This window comes from Centruroides sculpturatus, unplaced genomic scaffold, assembly GCF_000671375.1.
Source record: "Centruroides sculpturatus isolate CEXI.00-Female unplaced genomic scaffold, Cexi_2.0 scaffold100, whole genome shotgun sequence".
NCBI lineage: Eukaryota > Metazoa > Arthropoda > Arachnida > Scorpiones > Buthidae > Centruroides > Centruroides sculpturatus.
In genome coordinates, this window is record NW_019384300.1 from 195,104 (window position 1) to 222,607 (window position 27,504).

Genomic DNA, 27,504 nt, shown 5'->3' on the forward strand with positions numbered 1-27,504 from the left:
TACAACAACAAAGTTTATTAACTCTCTCTCCAATTGCTCGTGAAGTAAAATCGTTCTTACACACCAAAAGACACCATGTTGTTTTCACTTTTGTTACGTTCCTAACGGCAGCTCGAGAGTGATCAATAACAAAAGCTTAGTTATCGCGTGTGGCTATTGGAACCAAAAACAAAATGTACAGATCAGAATAGCATTTTCACAGTTGATTAAATGCAAATCACGTGGTTCTGATAGAAACTGGTTTTTATCGTATTCATTAGCTTAATGATACTACTCAGAATAGGTCCCCAGTAGAGTTAACAGAGATATGCAACAAACACCTGTTTATTCAGTAACAAATATGGCCCCCATGGGCAACTAATGATTGCCTGACGCATGTCTTGCCAAGCTGTATTCACTGCAGTGTGCATGTCATCTATAATATATGGTGGTGGTCCTTGGTGCATCTCAGATTGGATGAAGTCCCACAGGTGTTCAATGGAAGAGAGAGCCAGCAAGGCTGTTGGCCAGGGAAGGATGTGAATTTCATTCAGGATGGTGAGAGTTTACCATGTGACTTGCAGTCAGGTATTATTTTGCTGAAACACCATGTTGAGTGCAGCTGTACCAGTGGCTGAACCACAGACCCCACAACTTGTGTGACATACTGGTCTGCTTTCAGAGCACTAGAGATGTGCACCAGGGCTGTCTGCTGATCAAACATAAAGCCTCCCCAAACCATGATGCCTGATGTGGAACCGGAATAATGCTCGGTGAAAAGGGCTGCCACGTAGCATTCCTCGGGATACTGCCACACCCATCCATAACCATAATTCCTCCAAAGACAAAGGTGAGATTCATCCATAAACAATATCTGATGCCATTCAGTGGTCCAGTTGCAATGATGACACCATGCCAAGCATGCAGCCCTGCACAGGGTGCCATTAACCTCCCAACACAGGGCTGCATGCTTGGCATGCAGCCCTATGTTGGGAGGTTAATGGCACCCTGGTTGCTGGTTGCTGTGCTTGCAGCCCAACATCATGCAACCTATTGCAAATGGTTTGAGTGAACACAGGTGCACCTGTTGATAGCGACAGACAGATTCAGATGAAACCTGTTTGTCATGACGTGACAACAGGCCATTCAGCGAATCTACCAGTCTGCTTGCGCTGTCATGTGCTGGTTCAATCCACTTCCTCTTTGATATGTTCATAGATGTTTCTGTGTCCAGCGTGTCCCACATTGCTGGATGGTACTCACATCATGCCCAACATGTGTGACAACTGCATGCATAGACAAACTGAGGTTGCACAGCTCCAGGATATTGTCTCATTCCCTAGTCTCCAAAGAATTTTCTGCACTTCTTCAAAAGTTTGGCTGTCATGAACCACTGTTGATAGCATTTACAGCCCGAGCCAGCTGCTGGTCTTTATAGCGAAACTGAGTACCACAACCTGATGCATACACAAACCTAATCATTTGCTTATTCTATCACCTCTACCAGTCAAGCAATTTGCATTTGGCTAAGCACATTCCTTCATGTTGTTGCAATTTCACTTTTGAATAGTGCATGTACGGTCTGTCAACAAAAAATAGACTTTTCAAGATCTATTTTGATGAGCAGTTAGTCAGTATCATTGATGAGTAAGACACATGGATCAATAATTGTGGTGTTAATAAACTAAATTCTTATGCTTTTTGTCACTGTAAAGTAAATTTTGATGTCTAAAATAGTTGTACAGGGTATCCAAAAAGTTACTGTGCAGTGGAAAAGGTTTAAGTAAAGTTTTATTAAAAGTGAAGTTTTGTATATGATGCAGTTACTCCTATAGCAGATGTTGGAAATGTTCCCCAGAGATCCCAAAATCTAGGGAGTGAGATCCAAATGCCTAGCAAGCCAGATTCCACAGGAATTTATATGTGATCAGAAAAGAAATCTTCCAAAAACTGTAATCTAAAACCCAGAACATCTGTGAGCAAGCACTAATGCAATCTACTGTAAAGTGAAAATGCAAGACGTACAACTTATCAGTCTTGTATGCAATGCCACACAAATAACTTTAATGTCATTACAAATTTCTCACTGCAAAACTTTTCAGACCTGTACTGTACATGTTTAAAACAATAACTTTAACTTGATTGTATAATGTATGTTTTCATCTTCTTTAAATAGAACAATGCTACTTTCTTCCATTCTGCTAATTGAAACTAAAAATAAAATTATTACCATTTTATTTTTTTTAACTTTAATGTAAATACAACTTGCCAATACCACGACAGTCTGAAGTTCACTATGGATTCTGCAGTCCAGACACAGTATTCCCATGCAGCTACAAACCAATACACTATGGAACAAGTATAATGCATAAAGAAGCACAATGCACAATAGTGGTGATGATATTGAAAAGAATACTATTTGTATCTTTATATTTCAAACTTAAAAACTGCAGTGAAGAAGATATGCCAAAAACTCAACAGGAAACAAATAAGTATCCTTGACTACTTTCAAAAAACAGCTTAACAGTTTATTATGCTTGTGTAAAACATGTCTAGAAGGTGTTGATCATTGTACTGTACATTATATTGGATAAAATAAAGGACTTCATGGAAGCATTTATACTAGTAATATATGTGTTTTTCTTCATTTTATCCATTCTGAATGCATATACACATGTATTTATACATTGTGGCATGTTTTAAGGATGTTCAAATTTTAGATATTCTGTGATTTAGAATATTTTTTCACCAGTTCCTTGAAAACCATTAAATTGAAATTTTACTATATAACTATATAGAAATATTTATATGCAAAAATTAATAATACATAAATTTAATATTATAGTAGTTCAGAAACAGGTCAAAGACATCATGAAAAAGTGTTTCTTCACCAGTCCATCCCTTAAAAGGAATTTATTTATTATGGCAGTAAAGTCTATCAAAAAAGTTCTTGTACTGAATTATCATTATGTTTTAAAGTGAAGATGACAAAATTTTCTGAATCTTGAAAGGACATATTTTTAAGAATTTAAAATATATTTTATTTATATGGTAACATTTATGTCTTTATGGCTTTATGTCTAAACAAACAGCTATTTAAAATATAATCTTTATAATTATTTACCTTCTATCCATGCAATATTGTTATTTGACAGATCAAGATGGACAAGGTGATGCAGTTTTGCAACTCCATACATTCTCGAAAGACGATTCCCACATGCTGATAGCTGAAAATTTTTGAACTAAAATTTAATTGATAGTTTGATACATTGCATAATTCTGCAACATTAAAAGTAATGAAATCAAATGTCTATTTGTTTAAAATATTAATTAATTGGATGCATTAACATCTGATGATTCAAAAAGTATGTTATAGTTTTTACTACTGGCCTCAATCTTCTTTCAGATTTATGTGTTTTAGCAAATCCGAATAGCCTTGGCATGGCTGGGGATGAAACTATTATTCTCATCATACCTAGTTGCTTAGCTAAAGTTGTCGTAGAGAAAGGTTTTGCTAAAACACATAAATCTGAAAGAAGCTTGAGGCCAGTAGTAGATAAATGCTGTGCTCCTACAATATTGTTATAGTTTTTAGCATTTGTCAAACAATTAGTATCTTTAAATTATAATAAAGAGCATAAAGCACCTAAAGCTTATATTAAATTAACAAACACAAAACTTATATTGTACTGATTTAAACTTATATATTATTAAATTAAAAAAACAAAACCTGAGAAAAATCACTTATTACTCTGCTTGGTAAGAAATTAAGATTCTACTTCAATAAATAATTTCAGACTTTTATAAACTTAAATTACATTTTGTTTAGTTCAATTAAATTTTATGATCTTGATTTAAATTAAAATTTAATTTCAATATATATACATACACACAGTCAAACTTCCATATTGCAAACTTCTATATCGAAACTACTACTTCACACCTAAGTGCTAATTCCAGCACATGAACGATAAAAAACTTTAATGTTCTAACGTTTTCGGCCGTGTTTCAGAGGCCCTCGTCAGGAAAATATTACAACGAACAGAAAAACAGTTTTATCTAACAATTTTCGAACAAAGCTGTGTTCTAATTTTTTTTAACATTTAAACGATTTTTGAATATCAAAATCGTTCCGTATTACAACGTATAAATAAAATAATTATAAATAAAAATACCAATAAATATATTAAAAATACATAAAAATAACAGGTGTTAATATACAAAAATAAATAATATATACGGTGGTGGTAATACATTCATTGTTAAACGATAGCCCGAAGTACAAACGATGTGCGATATGGAAAAATTGTTTCCTTAAAAAACTCAAATTTATGTTTTGTGGCTTTGTAAATAATATTTCCACGACTGTGGAACAGGGATATTGTCGGTGTTGATGCAATTTCCCTTCATTTCCGCTTTATAAATTTCAATAGCCTCCAACGAACGTAATTCGTGTCGGTCAAATGCCCTGTGTAAAAGCGTAGCTTCATTCCAACAAGGAGAAACCCCGGGTTCGGTAGCATACTGGGCTAGAGCAGTATTATATCTCCCCTTGGATACATCATACATGTGGTCTCTTACCCTAGCCTCTAGAGACCGATACGTGGACCCGATGTACGTTATACATCTATTGAAGCGACTGTCTTGCAATGGAATGCGGTACACTCCTGGCGCTTTCCTGTCCTCGGATATAATACCGCACTAGCCCAGTATGCTACCGAACCTGGGGTTTCTCCTTGTTGGAATGAAGCTACGCTTTTACACAGGGCATTTGACCGACACGAATTACGTTCGTTGGAGGCGATTGAAATTTATAAAGCGGAAATGAAGGGAAATTGCATCAACACCGACAATATCCCTGTTCCACAGTCGTGGAAATATTATTTACAAAGCCACAAAACATAAATTTGAGTTTTTTAAGGAAACAATTTTTCCATATCGCACATCGTTTGTACTTCGGGCTATCGTTTAACAATGAATGTATTACCACCACCGTATATATTATTTATTTTTGTATATTAACACCTGTTATTTTTATGTATTTTTAATATATTTATTGGTATTTTTATTTATAATTATTTTATTTATACGTTGTAATACGGAACGATTTTGATATTCAAAAATCGTTTAAATGTTAAAAAAATTAGAACACAGCTTTGTTCGAAAATTGTTAGATAAAACTGTTTTTCTGTTCGTTGTAATATTTTCCTGACGAGGGCCTCTGAAACACGGCCGAAAACGTTAGAACATTAAAGTTTTTTATCGTTCATGTGCTGGAATTAGCACTTAGGTGTGAAGTAGTAGTTTCGATATTTAGTTCCAGTTTCTGAGTCAGTTTTTTATGCCAAACTTCTATATAGCAAATTTTCCCATATCATGAATTTTTGCATTGTACACTGCTCTTTCAACAAAAAATTTATGTGAAATTGTTTCTAAATAACAAAGTTAAATTTCTATATACGAATTTTTTTTAAGTTATAAGGACCATCAATCATTAAAAGTCAATTACTCCATCTGAGTTGAGTTCCAATTTAAATTCAATTTCAGATATCAATCCATAAATCTTTCATAAAACCATGGCCCAGGAGTGAGAAATATTGGTCGTTAGCTTTTAAAACCAACATGTAATCTGCTCCCCACATGGCTACCGACTGTAAAAAAGAGGAAGAGAGATTAGATCCAAATGCCATTGTTGACAGATTAACGATTTATAATTAACAAATGTCAAAAACATTAGAAAGGTGATAATTTTGACGATTTCTGGACTAATTTTGAGGTTAGTGAGATTTTATTTTTTTTAATAAGTCATCCAGTTGGAATTTGAAAAACTGTTCACATAGTGTTTAAGCATTTCTAAAAAATTTATGGTGTTTCAGGAAATTGATAAGGGCTCAAAAAAATAGAAACATTGTAACAAAGTTTGGAATTCCTGTATATAGTTTATCAACCATAACAACAAATTGTAAATCAATTTTGAAATTAGCCAATGATGAGAGACCTACATGAAAATGTGCTAGAACCTGCATTTATGCCAATGTAGATGAAATAGTTTTAATGCTCTTAATAAGTGTGAAGCATATTATGAAGAGAGAACATTTTTTTAATTGTTCTGTGAAACAAAAAATTATAATTTTTTTAATAAAAATGTAGCTAAACCTAACTTTTAAGTATTTTAACACACAAATGTAAACTTACTTAAAATTAAAACTTTATTCATATTACATTATTACTGTGAGTGCCCGAATTTGATAAACTTTTATAAACCCTTTTATAAACTTTCATGCTCACTTTAAAATTAAACAAAATAATGTTTAAACTCATGGAAAAAATTCTATTTTTTTTCCCCCCAACACTTAATAAAAACCTGGAAGGATGAGTTCGTATCTTTCTCCAGATTCAGTTCCTTTCAAAGATGACACAGCTTCCTAATGTGTCACCCGGAATCTACAATAAAAATCAACTATTGGACAGTTGTAGAAAAACTCCTAATAAGGTCATGGGAAAAACCCAGGACCTGCCCCCTAGTAAAAAGGAGGGATCAATGAGTCAAAAGCCATCATCCAGTTTTTCTTGAACTGTGTGTGTCCAGCCGCTCGCCATTGCCATCACTGATCTTAGCTGTCACCACTTGAGAATCCGTCACTGCTCAAGAGAAATCGTCACCACTCCAGAAGAAAGCAACTTTCCTACTTCCTGAAAGTTCCAAACAGATCTTCAGTTTCTTTGAATTCTTAAGATATTTATCAACTTAAATTTAATGTACGTACTGGATAACAAACTAAGAATAAAACACCTTTAAAAATCCAGCAAATAAATATTAATAAAATAAAAACATTTTCAACTGTTTTTTAACGATCTTCCTCAGTTAACATAAAAACAGAACAACAAATTAGAACGTAAATATGAAAATATAAATAACGGAAAATGTAGTTGTGGTCAATAAAATAAACAAACACATAATAATATAAATTAAGTTGAAAATATCACTTAATAAAAATAAAATAAAACTAAAATAAAAATGTCTCTTAATAACATTAATTTTCGTAAAAGGACAGCCATGCGGTAGCTAATGCGACCACATCCCTATGGTTAATGCAGCCTGTTCTCTTGTGTGCTTTAAAGATCTCCAACTTTTCAAGATATTTCATAGTGTGTAAATGTGTTGTTGGTTTAATTATTGCTGCTTGATCCCGATGGACTTGAATGTCTTGTCGTCTTGCGTAAGCTGATAGCATGGTGTTATCCAGTTCTTATTAATCGTATATTTATATTCCTTGAGACATTGCTGCAAGTAGTGCATCATAGTGTCCACATATACAAGATCAGAATCAAAACACTGATCGCGTAACGGTATAGAGCAGATTCCTGTGGCTGATTTCCAGTCATATCGTTTCTTAAGAGCTTGAAGACTGTAGGATTGCATCAATATACCACTTGTAAATTATTAGTCTTGGCCGCCTTTTTATAAATTTGCCTTAAAAATGGAATATAATTTAAAACTATCCTTTGTTTTTGGTCTATCGTAGCATGCCGTTGTTTTGTTGTTTGGAAGGTTGCGATTAGTTTCTCTATGACTTTTCTTCAGTATCCTTGTTGTTCAGCAATCCTTAAAATGTAATTCAGCTCCATTATTGTGTCTTTTATGTTTAAACAATGCATATAAGCTCTTCTTATCCAGGACCTAAAGACCACTAACTTGATACGATGCGGATCAATCGATTTATGTGGAATTAAAGTTAATTGGAAATATGGTTTTCTGTATATGCTGGTCCAGATTTCTCCCCGTCTACAAGTGATGGAAAATATCCAAAATATTTACATTATTTTCACTCTGATGGTCTACTTGTAGTAATAAACCATAAGGGTTATTATTGATCGTCTTCAAAAATTGCTGTAGGTCAGGTTTTTTTTGCCGTAGAATGAATATATCGTCGACGTATCTGGCATACAAAACAATTAGGTGTTGATTGATCATAAAAGTATGAATGAGAGAGGAAGATCATTAAAAAACTTTAACGATCTTCCTCAGTTAACATAAAAATAAAACTTAAATATGAAAATATAAATAACAGAAAACGTAGTTGTGGTCGATAAAATAAATAAACACAAATAATTTAAACAAAACGTTTTTATTTTATTAATAGTCATTTGCTGGATTTTTAAAGATGTGTTTTATTCTTAGTATTTATCAACACGCAAATGATTGTAAGCTCTCTCTCTCACAGTCAGAGTCGTGATCGTAATAATAAGGTTCCTATATATATATCATATTAATATTATTAGCATCCACTAAGTATCTGTATATAGCTTTTAAATAGATGGTATTGATTAATAAACAGGTATTTTGTTAAACGATAACTTTGTAGAGTGTACTTCTTCCAGTTGTCTCCTTCCGCCTCCATTCCAAGTCCAAAAGCCTACGACGCAACTGCTCACACGAAAACTAACATAACAGCCATCGAAATTTCCGTGTCCAGAAGACATGGTGATGTCAATCCTGACAAGGCATGAAAGAGGTGCCGACCCTGCAGTCACATTACTGTATATTATATTTATATTAATTTAAATTACATAAAACAGTTTTTTTCAACCTTCTTGAATATGTGACCCCTATACAAGTTAAAAACTTCTGGCGACCCCCCAGAGCCATATTAAAATTATATCAGAGATTTTAAAAACTACGTATTTAATTTTCTTTCCTTAAATATTGATCAAAAACCCAATTGTACTATAAAATAAACAGGCACAGCCTTCTCACTGAAATTCTAGTTTTATTATTGTAGTGTATGACCTACAAACACTTGTCTTTTTCTTTCACCCGTGACTTCCTGTGTAAGGCTTTGCAACCACCCTTGGGGTCGCAACCCACAGGTTGAAAAACACTGACACAAAATAACAAACAAATTATATTAAAATTATACTTTATTTACCAAAATGTGTAATTTCTATAGGTGTATCAGAATGTTGTTTTAAAAATTTGGGAGATTGTAGAAGATGAAATTTTGAACGTTTTGATATAAGGAACCCAAAGCCAGAAATGTGATATAAAGTTTCTACAGCACTTTGCATGTTCTAAGCGGTCGGTATGCTGAATGAAACAGCAGAATGCAGTATTTATGACAAGTTTTATTGACAAAACAGTAGAGTACAATCAAACTGTACATCGAATCAGTGGCTGCACTACTTTAGAGTAAATGTTCAATGTGACAACCACCAACTTCATTTCATAATGTGCAACGACAAACCATGTTTTGTCCGACCCTCTGTAAGATGCCACTCTCTCCTCTGATGGTATTAAATGCTGTAAAGATGCACTCCATAAGCTCATGAACTGTTCCTACAGGTGTTGCATACACAAAGGACTCATGTTGACTAGTTGTGTGTTTACAGCACAGCGCCAGTGAATACAAGGGGTGACCTGAAGACGACAAGCACTAAGTACACAACGTCCTGTACACAGGCTCAGTTAGACCACTGTAATTGTGTGTTTACAGTCTTCCATCTGCAGCAATAATATGACATCATTGGACAGAAAGGTAGCTACCAAAGGGAAGAGCGGTCAAGCACTTCCTACTGCTGTAGACACTTTAGTTCAAATTTCTGGTTATAGGTTCCTCATATCAAAACGTTCAAAATTTCATCCTCTACAATCCCCAAATTTTTAAAACATCATTCTGATACACCCTGTATAACAAAATTTCCCTATAGCAAAATTTTTTCAGGATTTAGCCACTTTGTTATATAGAAGTTTGACCGTATATATATCAAATAAATTATGAAAATATCAAAAAAAACCATAAATTTGTTGTAGCACTCTGCCAATTAACAGAATGCAAGATGTTTGTTCTTCTATGCAGACACAGACATATGTCATCACAATTTGTAAAGATTGTATTTTTAATTTACACCTTGTTCTTACATCTTTCAAATGTAAGAACATTTCATTCTTTTTATTTTTGAATAAATTACAATTCTTATTTTGAATTAAAATACAATTCTTTTTATTTTTGAATAAATTAATTTATTTTATTATGGAACTAATATTATCATATGCATGTATTGTACTTGTGAAATGCTGGAAAGATCTCTCTTGCAACAGGATAAATGTTAAAGTGAATATCCTGTATACTGTATGTAAAAAATTAATACTTTCTACTCCATTTTACAGCTGTCATTGATCTCAGGAATAATTAAATTAAATTATATCTTTCAAATCACTTGATTTGAAATATTTAATCTATATTCAAGAAATATAAGGCACGATCAAAACGTTTCCATTCAAAGGCTGTACAGTCCAGATTTGGTATGCCAGTCATGCGAAAGCACTGTGTTCATTTAGGCAAGCATCCCACTGCTTCACCAGGCTGAATATACCTCGTTAGTAAAACTCCTGTTTCTGCTGCTTGAAGAAGTCCAAAACTGCCTGCTGCACTTCTACATCCGACCAGAACCGTCAACCTTTTAAGGACTTAAGGGACCGAAGGCGTAAAAATCACACGGGGAGAGATCAGGACTGTAAGGCGTTTTCCACACAATAATCCCACACCTTGCTGTCGGTGCTTATATACCCCACATCAGTGATGTGCTAATTTGCACATATGCTGCAGCCACGTCCTTAAACAGAAACTTTTTGATCACCCCTTATATAAGTATTAAAAAAACTTCTTTGAAAATTTCCATAAAATACAAATAAAAATAAATCATTTCACCTTTTCCAAATCGGGAAATCGATCTAAATTTTCTAATTTACAAAGTTCGTTATTATCTAGAATAAGGCTGTGAAAACCGACACCATCTCGTTTTTCCAACTTCTTTAAATTTTTCTCTGATAAATCCAACACTTTTTCTGTAATAAAATAAATTGAAAAAATATTTAATTTTAATTTTTAAAAAAAAATCTGAAATTTATTAAAATATTTGAAATTAAGATTATCTTTAGATCACTCCATCAACAACATACAACCTTGTACAGTACAAAAATATTTATTAAACTAATGTTTCCTGCTGTACAAGGTTGTATGTAGTTGATGGAGTAATCTACTAAAGCAGTTATTTTATGAATTACACTATCTTTTGAGAGAAAAGGATTAATCTAATATGGTAAAATTGTAATATATTGATTGAATAGAAACATTTTTCAACAAAGTAGTCATTACTTAATAAAAGTCATTATTAAATAATCACTACAAGTGATTACAAATTACTTAAAAGTAAGAAAATAATTTTCTCATTAAGAAGTAATTGGCAAATTGTAAATTTCTAATTAGTAATCTCATTTTCTAATGTAAATTAAACATTTCATTCAAATAAGTGTCTTTTCTAAACTTATATAATAAGCAGAATAAGAAATTGTAGTAAAACTCCATTTATGTATCCATCTATGAGGTATACAACTTCTGGCCACATAAGTAAGATGGTTGTCCAAGTGAGGTTATGAAAAAATTGGCATACAGAACATTAATTAGAGTATTGTACTTATTGAATCCTGTTAAAAGTTTAACACAGATTATAAAAGTAAACAACAAATAAATTACCTAAACCATATAGTCCCAAGGATTATTCACATATTTATATAATGATGACTATAAAAACAATTTTAGATCAAATTAAATCTTTTATCCTTTTTAAATTCCAGCCACAGACAGATGGTAAACAACTTGAAGATAAAATACAATTCTTCAATAAAATGAGTGGCAATATGACATTAAAAACATATACTAATACACCGACCTTTTACTGTAGGATCCAGCACCAACTACATGCAGCAATAAAAGTTTCTACAATATATCATCAGTCATTTTAATGAAGCCCACCAGTAGCCAAGCAGTCTTCATACCCTGAACACTGGGAGTTTGGTCGTGGGTTTGGCTTCGCTCAGACGGGCTGGCCACATGGAGTTTTCTGGGTTTTCTACAAGTCTGTAACGCCTAAATAGGGGCCAGTTTCCTATAAAAAGACCTCCCGAAAGGCATCTCCCTAGGCAGATCACCCAAGTATTGCGTTGCCATAAATTAGCAAACAAACAAACATTTTAATGAAGAATTGTATTTTATATTCAAGTTGTTTATCATCTGTCTCTGGCTGGAATTTAAAAAGGATAAAAGATTTAAATTGACTCAAAATTGTTTGAATAGTCATTGATGATACCTTAGAAGTGTCAAAAATGTTAGTGAAATTATAAATTTTGGTCACTTACAATGTGTTGATTCTCTTATGGAAAAGGGTTCTGACTTTTCTCACTTGTCCAGACATGATCTCCCCTACTTCAAGACAATGCAGGATTGCCAACCTTACAGGAGAAAATCATTGTATCTGCCCCTTGAAATTATCGTATTTCATTTAAAATTATTGTACATCTATCTCAATCCTTTATACTTATGCCCTTTATCCGTAGAAATAGTAACAAGATTCACCCTATGTCAGAATATTGTAAACTTTTTATCTGTGATCCCTTCTTAAAACAAAAACTTCTTAGACCCAATTTTACAACAAAGTTTTCTCCCTTAAAATATATGATGCATAAACCTCTGAATGGGCATAAGCTAAAATTTATGTTTTTTCATACAATTTCAACATACCAAACATCAACAAATTATTAACAACAAATATGTAACACATCCTTTATATACCACACTTATTTCATATGCATAAGCTGTAGTTTTTCCAAATTTTTGCAACCGTCTAAAATTTTTAGTCCAGTCCTTGAGTGATCACAACTCTCTGTGCCAATAAAGTTACAGTTCTAGACAATTCACTAGATGGAAAGTACTTTATAGGTACTACATTAATACATTTTATTATATTTTGTACAAGTAGAAGCATAATGGCATTTCAACAGAACATTTATTTGCACAAATTTTCAGTCAATTTGAGCATTTTATCAGTAAGTCTAAAAGTATAACAGCTAACGATCTCAAAAAAATATGACAAAGGTTTGCCTTATAATCAAAAATATACATTAATAGCCAATCTAAAAACTTCCAAAAATTTAGCAGCTCTCCAGGAAGAAAAAAAACATGAAATATCAACAAAAAAAAGATACATATAAAAATAATGATTGTAAAAATTTTTTTTTCAATAATTAACAGTTGTTTCCGGAGTAAAGCATATTTATGAAATTATTGTACATCATACAACACCCAAAATAATCATACAAATACAATAATTATCGTACAGATGGCAACCCTGAGACAATGTGCTAATTTTTACCAGTGTTATCAAGCTTTAAGAGGAAATGTCATCAATAAAGTACAGCATTTTGTAAAACAGTAGACAAAATATAGCCAAAAATCACAATAAAAACTGGTTAGCTGTAGTCAAAGGGTTTAACTGTTAAATTTGATGTGCTTTTATTTTTAGTACATAAAAATCAGCGTTTCAACTTAGCATCTCTATTGTGAGTAAAACTATTGTTGTGGGATAATATTTTTCTTTCAATTAAAATATAAAACGAACATTGCAGGAAAACAGTCAATGTGGGAACAAAGAATACAGGAAAAATTAACATTATATATGGGTCCTTATTTGGGACTGGAGAAAACATTGATGAACATTGGAGAACAGAAGATGCAGGAAAATCATTGATACAAAAACAATAGATCAAGAATCCACTGTATATATATACAAGTAAAACATCAAAGCCGTATTTGGGAGAAGACTATGTCTCAAAGACTCACTACTAAGCAGGATCACTTCGACACTCAAGGTGGGTCTCGTTCTCATTCTCCAATCTTCTTTAGTATCACTGGTTTTGAGTGCAATCGTTCAAACTTCGCCGGCCTCGGCCACAGCCACGACCATGAGGTCGTCCACAATGCATTTTCAGTGAAATTAACCTATCCAATTTCGAAATTTCTCTCCATTGTGTGTCGCCCCAGGTTGAATTTTTGTCTATGCCTAATGAAAATTTCCCGTTTTTGAAAAAATAATCGTGGCTATTGTATTGTCTGAAATTTTTTTTTATTTTGCACAAACAAACTATATATATATATATTAATAAATGTAAAAATATAAAAAAATTATATTTCGGAAAGTAGTTTTAATATAAAATTATAACGAGTAGCGCCATCTACTTTGAAAAACGTTCCGATTCCGAAACGAGATATCTCAGCTCAACCAATCAAGGTCAGCACATGGCGACCAGAGATATGTAGGGAATAACACAGGACAGGTAAATGGGTTTGTCAAAATTCTATTTTGCAACATTCGTATGTCCAACTTCCCAACCAGCAATACATGCACAAATCTCGCACTACTGCCTGTTTGTAGAGAGATTGCCATTTTGTATTTTATTTGGACGCGGTTCTCGGTCCTGTGTACCTATAAGTCTGGTTTTATTTATGTGCACATGATTTGGGCACCAAATACTCTGTGCCAAATATCAACTCCTGACATGTACTCCTTCATATATCTAAGCTGGTAACACAGCAGACAGTACTATTTTATAAACAAGACCGTCTTTCCAAAAAAAAAAAAAAAAAAAGACATATATATTATACATATACACACACACACAGTAGAGCGTCGATTATCCGAAAGAATTCCAGTTGGCAAATTTAAATTTTCGCCAGTGCTTTGCCGCTGCNACAGGAACGTGAGCAATCAAACCATCAAACGTAACGTCACAGGAACGTGAGCATTTCACGATCGCTCACATTCCTGTATACCAGAGAGAGAAATTGGCATTATATACGTGGAGTAAATCCAGAAAACTGCATTAAGCCAGCCACGAACCAGCGTTAAGAAACCATTTAAAAACAAAACCTGTGTAAACCGGAATAGTACGGACATTTATTTGGTAAGTTCCCATTTAAACAGATTTTTAACGCACGGAATTTACGTTTACGCAGGTTTTTATCCGGATTCCGTTTCAGACAGGTTTTACTGTAATCATTTATAAACTTAATATATAATCACGTATAAATATAAATATATATATATATATATATATATATAATGTCTTTTTTTATATATATAGATAATATTATATTTGTGTAGGCATTTTTATGCATAAAATATAGCTAAAAGGATAAAAAAATTAAGGCTTTGTTTTGGAGGTTCAGGAACAGATTAATCCATTTTACATTAGGAACAAATTAAGTTTTTAACCCGATGTTTGACTGTACAGTATTCTGTTACACACATCAAACAATTTTTTTAAACTTTTTTAAAACTTTTTCCACTTTGCAGGCACCAAAAGGGCCATCATTATACCTATAAAAATCAAGGCAATGATGGGGCTGGCTAGGTGAAAACCAACATGTATAGGACAAATCACCCATATAATTTTTGGAGGATCTGGATTAGATTAATTACATAAGGCAATAAAACAAAACTGAGCTACCAAAGGACATTCTGTGGCAAGACTTTCTGTGTGGAAAACAGTCTCTATTAAGTGTTGTTAGGTGCAAACCTCCAACTAACAATAGTGAAGTCCCATTGACATGTCCCCAATGACAAGCTTGACATGTCAGCTTATTGGATGCCAGAAAATCCAGTAAGCTGGCATTCCAAGCTTGTCATTGGGAAAAGAATTATTGGTGCACTGAGTAGGTCCAGAGTTAAGATTTTCATGTAAAAGCACTCAAAACACGAAGTTCTTGGAAAGAGGTATGGGTTCTCCTTTTAGAGATGACAGATGCCAAGACAACATGATGCTATGCTAGATAAAAACTAGTTAGCTTGTGTATGAATGTTTAAAATCTTTTCCAAAGACTTTATTGCAAGCATTTGATATGAGAATCAGAAATATTTAGCACATTTGCAATCAATAAACATAAAATAAATTATCAAGGAAACAGCTACAGTACATTACTTTTCATGTACTTTGATAATTAGAATATGTCTGTATTTATAGGCAATAAAAGTATACAAAGCACAAAGTAAGAATAGTGTTCTTGTTTCAAGCCAACCAAAGATATGACTTGAAAAATTGAAATGGCATTTAAAGTACAGTTTTATCAGTAAAGATATGTAAAATTAACTGTGTCCACAGAATTGAAAAAAAACCAAAAAAATTTTTTTCATCCAATAGGACAGCATATTCATTAATATGGCATCACATTGGTCCCGACAGTGCCAAGTTAATGGAATGTCTCTGTAACAGCATTTAGTGGTTTTATCCCCTGGCCACTGGTGGGTTTAAAAATCTGATTTTGGATCAAACAGGATTCATAAGCAGAGAATTGCTCATGATAGCTTTTCTTCCTTGGAATGAAAAAAACAGATTTAAAGGCTCAGAATTATGTGAAAACAATCTTAAAAACAGGAGTAATTGTTTTTTCTAATGAAATAAATTCTTAATCGTAAGTTAATGACAATTTTGTTTAAACTATAAAAACATTTTATTATTTCATTATATACGATGAAATCATTTCAGGGAAATTCAAAATATATATACAAGATAATATTAAAAAATTCAACAACTGTTCTTACATGACAATCCATTCAGAATTTATTCCTGAGAGCAGAACAGTAAATAAGGAGTGTTATCTGGACATTTTACAACATTTGTATGAGCCCATCGTCACAAATGGCAAAGTGAACAACAGTTCTTCATGGATATGTGCCTGCACATCAGTCCATCACAGTTTCTTGCCAGAAATGGTACTAGAGTGCTTCCACATCCTGCCTATTCATCTAACTTAGCCCCTTGCAATTTTTACTGCTTTCCATTGATGAAACAATATATGTAGAAACATTAAGGAATTTTAAGATCCAGCCTATTTTGAATTGAAAAAAGCCTGAAGAAGAGCCCAAAAGGGGTTATGATACATTAGTTACTCAAATGTTTATAAACATCGCTAAACCCGATGTAATATAGCTAATCACCAAACATATGCCGTAAATCCATCGGACTAGCCCGATGGATTTACGGCATATGTTTGGTGATTAGTTACTCAAATGTTAATCATTTTCACACTGGTTAATGGTTGATGTGAGTTCTATTTTATTCTTTTAAGTCATCAAATGAGGTAAAAGCATTGTTAACATCTACCAGCCCAATAGTTATATTAAAACCAAGCAATTGCAGGATTAGATCAGACTATATTGCTGCTATTATTAATAATTAAATGCTATGTAATTTTGCCTAGAGGTAGGCATTAGGCACCATCTCGTATTAAATTTAATAATTACAATTAAATTAATTATTAATTAATTATAATTTAATTTACATTTATTTAATTATTAATAGTGAAAGAAATATAGCCATCTAATCCAACAATCATTTGGCTTTAATATTACTACCAGGATTGAAGACGTTTATATTGTATATACAGTCGACCCCCCTATAATTACGGTCCCTATAATTACGATTCCTATAAAACTACAAAAAAATTGTGACCAGTATCCGTAAAAAACAGTAAAAATTCCCTATAATTACCTCAAACGTCATCGGGCAGCCGAACTACTTTCCCGCCGTCCGTAGCGCCAACTACAGAGAGATTTCTATCGTCTGGACAGTATTATATAAATTATATATAAATTAGGTACTGTACATATAATTATATATTAATTATATATAAATTAGGTACTGTATATATAATTATATATTAACTTATTGTAACTTTGTTATAATTAAATATATAATTTCCGCCGTCTAGCGTGGCGCCACGCTACGGAGATTTTTACGCTAACTATCGTCTGTCAGTATGTAAATTAGGTACCGTAAGTCTAATACAGTACTGTAATTTTATACATTTCTTGTGAAAGAAACATTTCTTATTCAACGGCGATTAAAATTATTTATATTAATGATGTCTCCGAAGTTCTACGAAGTTTTCACAGAAAAATAAGTTGTTAGAAATCGGCCGCTCTTTGCTGAGCTGTTCCGCGACGAAAACAATGTTGAGCAATGGCAATGTCGAATGGTGACACTCGGTAAGTAATCCTACAATTTTTTGTTTATAGCGTAGTTTATACGGATTATTCCCAAAAAATATATACGTATTTTGGAAATGTTGAGTCGGATTAGTCTAGAATCGATTAATTTTATGGAAGAAAATCTTTCAAACAGCCGTAGTCCGTAAACTTGATACGTGTCGGGTTGTGATTGGAAGGATTCGTAAGAAATCGGTTTCCTAAAAAATGGAACGTATCTCTATCTTATAGGGGGGTCGACTGTACACACTATGCTGTGGTAAAGCAATAGCCAGCTGAGTGCCATAGAAGAGGTTTATAAACCATGAACACTAAGTCATCACCAGTGGTGTCATGAATAACTAGAGTATGGTTATAGCTAAATTAGTAGGTTTGGAAGTGAAGATCAGACAAAGGTATAGGTAGCATAACTGGTAATGCATCTGCATAGTAAGCAGCAGTTGCAAATTCAAGCCATGTCCAGGCAGATTTTCTTCTTCCAGAACCTTCTAAATTAACTAATAAAATATTAATTTAATTATAATTATTAAATTTAATAACAGATGGTGCCTAATGACTACCTCCAGGTCAAATTATATAGTATTTAATTATTAATAGTAGCAGTGATATACCCAATCTAATCTGGCAATCATTTTGCTTTGAGGGAAAAGCAGTATTGCAGGAAACATTATGGGTAGTTACAAAAGATGGCTTACAGCAATGCTTCCAGAAGCTGTATGAGTGCTGGCAAAAGTGTATCATCACCCAAGGAGATTATTTTGAAGAGGGTTGGCACCCATTTTTTAAACTGTTAAGGAAAAGAACTATATGCCAAGTCCTTAAATTTTTGGATCCTACCATGCATATACATATATATAAAAAATAAGAGGTAATTCAAAGAAAAAAAATACAAATATTTTAAATTCCAAATTAACACACTATCTATAAACATCGCTAAACCCGATGTAATATAGCTAATCACCAAACATATGCCGTAAATCCATCGGGCTAGTTTTAAGGCTAATTACTAAATAAACTTGGCACTAGAGGCGCCTAACGCTTACCTCTAGTACCAAATTAATTACGTAATTTATTTAGTAATTAGCCTTAAAACTAGCCCGATGGATTTACGGCATATGTTTGGTGATTAACACACTATCATTAACATTTTTTATTAATTGATTATTTCATGACAAAAATTGTTCATGTGTTCAATATAATTTAAGCATGTAATTTTGGCAGAACATTAACATGACAAAATTGAAAATACATTTATCATCACGATTTTTTATTTTTTAAAATCCATAAAATATCACATTGTATCAATGCAGAAAGTAATGCAAAAGCATCACTTGCCTGAAAACATTTTTAATAAAAATATTTCTGTAATAGTTTGACTAGATTTATTAAACTTATGTAATTAAATTATAAACCTAATAGCAGATGAGCCCTGCGTTGCTCGAACAAAACTGATAGCAAAGAATAAGATCATTAGATTATAGCTGATCTTACCCATTTTCACCGAGTGCAAGAATTAGGTCCCCCCTTTTCTGAGACTAATTAGAAAATTTTTAGATATCTGCTTATCACACTGGGATAACAATAATAATATTCACAGCAACCACTAACCAGTGCATAGTACAACTAAGTGATAAATAACAAATGTTTTTGTAACCCCTTCTGGGTTCTTCTAATTTACTAAATTTGAAAAAATAAGTTGGATCTTCTCAAATCATTCATAAATATAAATTTGAACATAAAATCAAACATTAAGACTAAGAGGTTGAATAAAGCAAAGTTACATGCATGTGTTCCCTGTGTCAACTTTATATATTACAAGTTCGGACAAATGCACTGCGTATCTCGCCAACCACGTGACTGTGCCACGTGGTTACCTATCTCATATACGTACACATCTTGCCCCTTGCCATCCGCTGACACCAAAAATATAACACTTACCAGAATGATATCTTTTACATGAATGTTTAACAGAATAATATACAGCCTATGTCCACCCTGAAGGTCCATTCTAAATATTGGAATTTTTTGTGAATTTTTGAAATCGGATGAGTAGTTTCGGAGACTACCTCCTACAACCAAACTTACATTACAAACTTTACCTCTTTATAATATTAGTATAGATTTAACCAATAAATTATTCAATGTATGAATTATGCCAGAATGTCTAATTAAATTACTCTATAATTCAGTATCTTCAGTAGTTTGCATCATCTTGAAAAGATTAATAAAAATCAAAAAAATCAAAAAAATTAAACCTTTGTTATTAAAAACAAACATAAATTATACATAATTATATATAATTTACACATAGTTTAAGATTATAAAATTAACTTTTTTCATAATTAACAATGAAATTGGCTTATAGATTGGTCAATGATAATGTGTAATGATGTTCTATATCCACAGTGGCCAAACTATGATGCAGGAGCATGCAATTCTTCTATAGAGTGGGTTGAAAGTAACTAGGCATTCAGAAATCATTATAATCTCTTTATTTTTAACACAAAAACGATGAAAATTATTCAACATGTACTGTACAGTACCTTATTAAATGAAAATATAGATACATGCCTTAAAATTCAATGTAGTTATTGGCATCATCCATCAACAGTAGATGTTCTTCAGATTGCATCAACAACCAAACTGCGATTGTTTTAGCATTTATATTTTCATTTTTATTTTTGATTGTAAATAGAATAAGTAATTCTTTTACATCTACATTTATTCCAGTCACTAATTTTTTGTTTAAGTGTAATAAAAATTTATTATTCCAAAAACTTGAAGTAGCCTTATACTTAGCAACTCACCTTATAAACATCTCAAACTCAATATTTTATAATAAAACCAAATGATTGCTGGATTTAAAATCAGGTTACTTTACCACTATTATTAATAATTAAATACTGAGTAATTTGGTAAGGCATTAGACACCATCTTTTATTAAATTTAATAAGAGATAATGCTTAATGCCTAACTCTAGTACCAAATTACTCAGTATTTAATTATCAATAGTAGCATAAAGTAGCCCAATTTAAATTTGGCAATTGTTTGGTTTCTTCAGATTCTACTGTAGTATTGAAAATTCTAAAAAAAATCAAAGCTCATTCATTTTATTCCAGACTAAAAATGTAAAACTAAATGGTCTTGTTTGATTAAAGTACTCATGTTTTAAATGTTTTTATCAAATTTTTCTTTTAACATTTATCTTTAATTACATGTTCAATTAAACATCTGTAAGGAGAAGATTTATTTATATGAAGTTTGATTCAATTAAACAGTGCAATTAGCAGAAAAACAGTTTTTCAATAATAATGTTGGAGAAAGTCATTCAGACAAAAAAAATAAAGATAAATTGATAATGACATCATCAGAAAAAAGGTACAAAGTAGAACCGTTTAAAAAACTTGCCAAGTGATCAAGGCTAAAATTTTCTTCAACAAAATTTAACTTAATTAAGAACAATAGGAAAGAAGAGAAATTTTTGATGTTTTCATTTACAACAAAAATAAGTGAAGACAAGACTACTTAAAAAATATATATATAGTAGATTAAGTTAAAGCATTAAGATAATGAATCAAAGAGAAATGAAATTTGATCAAACAAACTACAAATAGACTGAAAATATTAAAACAAATTATCAAGATTTGACTGAAAACTAAAGCATGAGAAACAGGAAAGAAACAGCAGATGGAGTAGATTTTAAGAAGTAGAACCTTAAAAAACTAAAGCAAAAGAATATCTAAATGCAAAACAATTTGTAGAGATTCAAAGAATGAATCACAAAGTAACAAGAAAAGTAGAGTTTAGATAGGATGCTGTAATTTGGTGTATAAAAATTTAAAAAAATAAATAATAATATGATTAAAAAAATTTAATTTTTTAAGTGTTTACTACTAAGAATTTTAGAGTAAAAACAAAAAAAGAAATAAAAAACTTTCCTAATAAACCTTATTAAATTTACAATTTATTTACTATATCATTTTATCACTTTTACATCATTTNAAAATGAACTATTATATTAAATTAAAACTAAATAAAAGAAAAATTAATCAGCTTTAATTAAAACAGACTTGTGGATTATCCATGCTCCACTAATACTAAGAATATTAGAGTAAAAACAAAAAAAGAAATAAAAAACTTTCCTAATAAACCTTATTAAATTTACAATTTATTTACTATATCATTTTATCACTTTTACATCATTTTATTTACTTCTACTAATGCATAAAATACCTTATCACTGCCGTAAAATTTATATAGAGGTTTATGAATATGGTATGACAGAAATTAAATACAATGAGTTGGTTTATTTTATCCCTCTTCCCAATTTATGAGTCAAAATATTTAATACAATGAACACTAATATTCATGATTAAAAAAAACTCTTAAAATTACAAGTGCAACAAAATTAAAATCCATTTTATTTACTGATAGGTAAATAAAATGAATTTACTGAATGAAACTAATAATTGTAAATAAAATAGGTATTTTGTAGCACTTAAATGTCGTTTAGAGAACATGAGTAAGGTAATCAAGTTAGAACAAGGTACACACTTTTACCATTAGAAATAAAGGAAATCATCATCCCAATTTACAAGATTTCAATTTACTAAGTTTCAAAAATAAGATATGCTCATACAACATGGTTACAATGTTGTATGAGCACAAGTATATATATACAATGTATATATATACTTGTAATTATTTTTTGTATATAATTATGATTATCATAATCACCATAAAATTTAATGAATTAGATAATATTTTCAAAGAATATAAGAATTGTTCAATTCACAAAAAAATTTCCAATTGCATTTAAATCTATCAAGTCATTGTATGATTAGAAAAATGCAAACATAAGTGATGAATAGAAATTCTCTCAAATTTGTTCAAATAATTATTACATAATATTGAAATATTATTTTCTACCATTTATTGAATACTTGACCCTTTAAATAACTAACTAACTTTAAATACCCAACTTATAAAATCAAAAAGACAAAAAATTAATTAAAGACAGTCTGCCCAAAAGGGGCCACCATTTATTTTTTTGTGTTCCAGACTTCACATTCATGGCGACAGATCTTCCTTTATAGGCTACATGCCGCCAGAATTTAAAAACAGTCCTTTAAAAAACACAATTACATCCAATTAAAAAAATTTTTTAAAAAAGGAACTGGTGTTATACAGACGTCTTGCTTTCCATTCTTCCTATGGGGTGTTTCTGCTTTTATCTACTGGAACAAGCGCTGGAAAATGCAGATTTTGGAAACTTCCCCCTGGTGACGATACATTCCAATTTTTTCTTTTGCAAATTTTTCATCCAATGGAGATTATTATTATTAAAATTAAAGACAAAGTCTGCCCAAAAGGGACCACCATTTATTTCTTGTGTTCCAGACTACACATTCNAACAACCCCAGTCCCCAATTGATTCAGATAATCAATGCTCTACTGTATATATATATATAAAATTTATAATCATCATATATGGTAATATATATAATCATTATATATCTACTCAACTACACACACCTACATCTATCATATCATCGTACACATCATCCATACAATCAGATTAAACATTTATTTTTATAACTGACAAATTAGGATTAATTTAGAATGATTTTTCAAAAACATTACTTATTATTTTTCTGGAAGTATTATTTAATAATTATATTTGCTTTTTTTTAAATATGGCACTGATTATAATTTATTAAAAAGTGTTCTATGCCAGTTGATATATCATTAGTTCGAAACCATTGTTCTATAACCGTTACTCCTGAATAAAATATTTTTATAACATCAAAAACCTTAAAATAAATAAATAAATCTTGGAGTTAACATTGTAATGTTGTATCTATTTTTATTTATTAAATAACACTATAAATTTATTTTTTTTACTTTTATTTAGTTTTACAAGTATAGCTTTACGTGCTATTCTATTGTAAAGGTGGTCAACTATTTGTTATTGTAATTGACTTTCATTATATTAAAACTAGTCACAATCTACTGATAGACACAAATGACATCACTACATAATGTAAGTTTATAGTAGTAACATCTGTAACCTACTGCTGTATGTACAGTAGAATTAAGTATTCGTGTTTTCTCTCATTCATGATTTAATATTGAAAGTATATTAATATGATTTTTTTAATTTAATAAATTTATAAGTGTTATACAAAACTGTAGATAGAAAATACTGTGGTGATCAATTGAAAATTTTTTTGAGATTAACCTGTCAATTACAATCTACTGATTGACCACCCCTGCTGTAAATGCATACCCCTGTAAACTTGGCTGCCTTGCAAGATAGCAGTTGCCAGATATTGTTATTAAAAAAGTCTTGAAAAATGGTGAGACCAAAAATTAGTTAACTAAATATATATTTTATATTTGGTTAACTAAGTTTTGAACTATCATGTGAATATGTTTTTATCTTTTCTTTGTACTTATTTATTATAGTATTATCTAAAATTCTTACCACTTATTGTCATAGCATCCAGATTTTCGTTTGTAAATGTTCATTTTTTTTTTTCCTATCTTTTGACTCGATCAGCATAACTTTTGTAGATTCAATGCCAAAAAAGTAAAAAATAAAAATAAAAAAATCATTCCAATCAATCAATCTCCTATTAAAATATAATGGAGATATATGAATTTAATGACCATTTTAAGTTATTCATCATGAAGTTTGGCTGCTTTCCACTTTTTNCAATTATTGCCTCTTTAAAGTTATGCTTTAAGATCTCTGTAAAGGAAGACTTCATTCCTGTTGAATAGACTTCATGGAGATATGAAGACATTTTAATTTATTCCTTGTATTTTTAATGTAAACAAGCAATTACTTATTGTGACATTGTGGCAATGCTGGACTGCAACTTTTCACACAATGCTCTCAATTTTAGTATTGTCTTCCCCTGCACATCATGCTTTTCCTGTTAACAATGAAGTCATGTTGATCATCTAACTAACTCCATTCCAGGAAAAAATTTTTGAATTGAAATAATCATCTCTGTTCTCAAGATTAAGGAAGGACGGACAGACAAACAGATGGACACCAGCAGAAATTTATAGATCAAAATTGCAGTCCATTTTAATCAAAACTATATAAATTAATTTATTTATTTATTTAAAACCCTCAATAAAGAATGCTAACTGAAGACAGGTTATAACTAAAAAACACAAAATGCAAATAGAAATTTTTTATTTGTATATTAATTTTATAATACGCAACAAAAAAACAAAAATTAATTTTTGCTGCGTATTATACAAATTGATGCAATAAACCCGTAATAAAAAAAATTATTAATCTATATTTTATTCATTTACAAAATATTACTGTATACATATATATAAATTAAATTTGAATTTTATTTTTAAAGTTTGGCAAAAAAACTTTACAGAAATAAAATCCAGCCAATAAACAAAGCTTTAATTATAAATATATTCCATTAACCTTATAATGCTTTGCAGTTTGCATTTGTGTTACATTTCAAAATAACTGTAAAGCATTATAAGGTTAGTGTAGCATATTTGTCTGCAACTCGACAGAAAATTGGTTATTTGTCTGTCCAGTTGCAAGATTTAAGTGCAACAGAATACGACAACAAGCTTCGAACACATTGTGAATTTTAATAGTTTATAATATGATTTTGCAATTTTTAACAATATTTATATTGTAATTTTTTTAAATAATGTTTTTACATTCAGCATATTTTCAAAATTAATACAGAAAGTGTGTATAATAATAACTAGTAGAAGTCACTTTTAGGTCATTTGTCTATACACACAAATTAACTAAAAGTAACTCCAACCCAACATTTGCAATTATTTATATAAAAAATTCATACTGTGTGATTCTTATGACAGTAATTAGATCTTATTATATATACGATTAAATTCTCGATTTACATAAGTCAAAGCTGTTTCTTGACTTATTAAATAGCTTAAACAGTTAAAATAAACTGAATTAAACCAGGATTTTACAAGAAAACACGACTCTAATCTATTGGAAAGGAAATATAAACTCTAGTAATTTCCCGAATGAATTTTCTATCATAAACATATTCTAGACGTTATTACGACTTAACACGTCAACAAAACCGTTAGATTTGTTTATTTTTGTGACATTTATGACAAAATTTGCAACAGCTGAATAGATCGATAACTTACCATTCTCCGCCATCTTGTTTTGAACCTTCCGCTCAAACAGAGCCCCAATAAATTTTTTCCATCCGAAACAACGCCCTTAATTTTAACGAATTTATATTTCCCTCGCCGTAATATTAATTAATATAATTTAAAATTAAATTTATAAAATAGTTATTATTTTTACAATTACTTTTTTCATATAATACATAAAAAAAACTTTTTTCGAATTCGCACGCCAATCGTCGCGTCATCTGGTAGTGGAAGTACGCATTAAAATAACAAACCTGTCAAAATGTACATAATTGCGTTGCGTAATAACACGTGATTGGTTATATTGTATATTTCGAACGAACGACGTCCAATAAAGACATATTTGACAATTAACATATGTGTGTAATTGATTATTTTTTTTTACGAATTACTTGACACGTGGGGTTTTCGAGTTATTTTAAGAATTTTTACGGTGTCTTAAATGCAGTTTTATTATTAATAATGAGTCATTTGTAGAAAAAGGTTGCTAGTAAACACCTCGAGGCGAAAATTCCTGCCGTGAGCAGTCATCTTTGAAAGAATTCTAATTACATTCGTCAATAAGTTAAGGTTTGCGAAGGAAGTGATGAACTTACGTCGATAATATTCAAGAAAATGGATAAAATTGAATGTCATCTCGATAATATCATAAATGGTGTTGCCTTAGAAACCGATCAACCTGTAGACTATACTTTGGCGGAACAAATAGAGGATTTAAGTAAGTTTCTTCTTCATTCGTGCATTTAATCGAATGTAATTTCACACGTGAAAACTTTCCCTAACGTTAAATTCTTTATAAAATTCCATTTTAATCATTCATTACTTTCATTTCTGTAAATCTTTCTTCCACATTCAATGTGTAAAATTGAATCTGTAAATAATGCAGGCATTATCATCATTAAGTGAAGTGTAAATAACAGGTTTATCTTGATTAACACCTTTAAATCACCTTCTTAAGTGATTTGAAGATGTTACATAAGAGAAGGTGTATGTGACTGTATTTATCATCTCTCGTCATTATGACAATTGTTCGTAGTTCTAGCATTTTGTTGTTCAAATTTTGAAATTCTAAATGGACGTAATAATACAGGGCAACGTATTATTAATTAATATATGAAGAAAAACATTCAAACTCTCAAAACTGTACAGTTACCTTCACTTTATTATCTAAAAGTGGCTCCACACATTCAGTATTTTCTGATTGTTGAGCAATTATTTGGCCAATCCCAAGTAGTGTGGACAATTTACTTGCGATTAATATTTGGAATTTACCATTTTTCACTTCTTGTTGGTACTTTGTGGCAAATAAAAGGGGAAGTATAGGCAATTATTTGGCAATAGGCAAATACCAAATTTGTGGAGCCACCATTGAGTACAAGAATTGAACAAGATTCAAACAGAATCCTGGAGCTTAAGACATTTCAAAGTAGATGAACAATCCGTGAAGAAACAAAAATA

At 31.1% G+C, this 27,504-nt stretch overlaps 1 protein-coding gene across 1 annotated transcript; it reads right to left on the reverse strand.

Annotated features, from left to right (window-relative positions):
- Positions 1-2,917: 2,917 nt before the first annotated feature.
- LOC111638376 (protein phosphatase 1 regulatory subunit 7-like) lies at positions 2,918-26,198 on the reverse strand. The gene is made up of 4 exons (XM_023384113.1): positions 26,038-26,198; positions 10,689-10,825; positions 3,104-3,206; positions 2,918-2,982 (listed from the first exon to the last, which is right to left on the reverse strand). Exons 1-4 carry the CDS (start codon positions 26,048-26,050, stop codon positions 2,918-2,920), a joined length of 318 nt encoding a protein of 105 aa, XP_023239881.1. The 5' UTR covers positions 26,051-26,198.
- Positions 26,199-27,504: the final 1,306 nt, after the last annotated feature.

Bases quoted from the DNA above. Each gene is read 5' to 3' on its own strand.
- LOC111638376 (XM_023384113.1), bottom strand. The intron at 3,207-10,688 runs GTGAAATGATTT...AAAAATTTTCAG, and splicing joins GATTTCCCGATTTGGAAAAG to CTATCAGCATGTGGGAATCG. The intron at 2,983-3,103 runs GTAAATAATTAT...TGTCCTTTCAAG, and splicing joins CAATATTGCATGGATAGAAG to ATTCAGAAAATTTTGTCATC.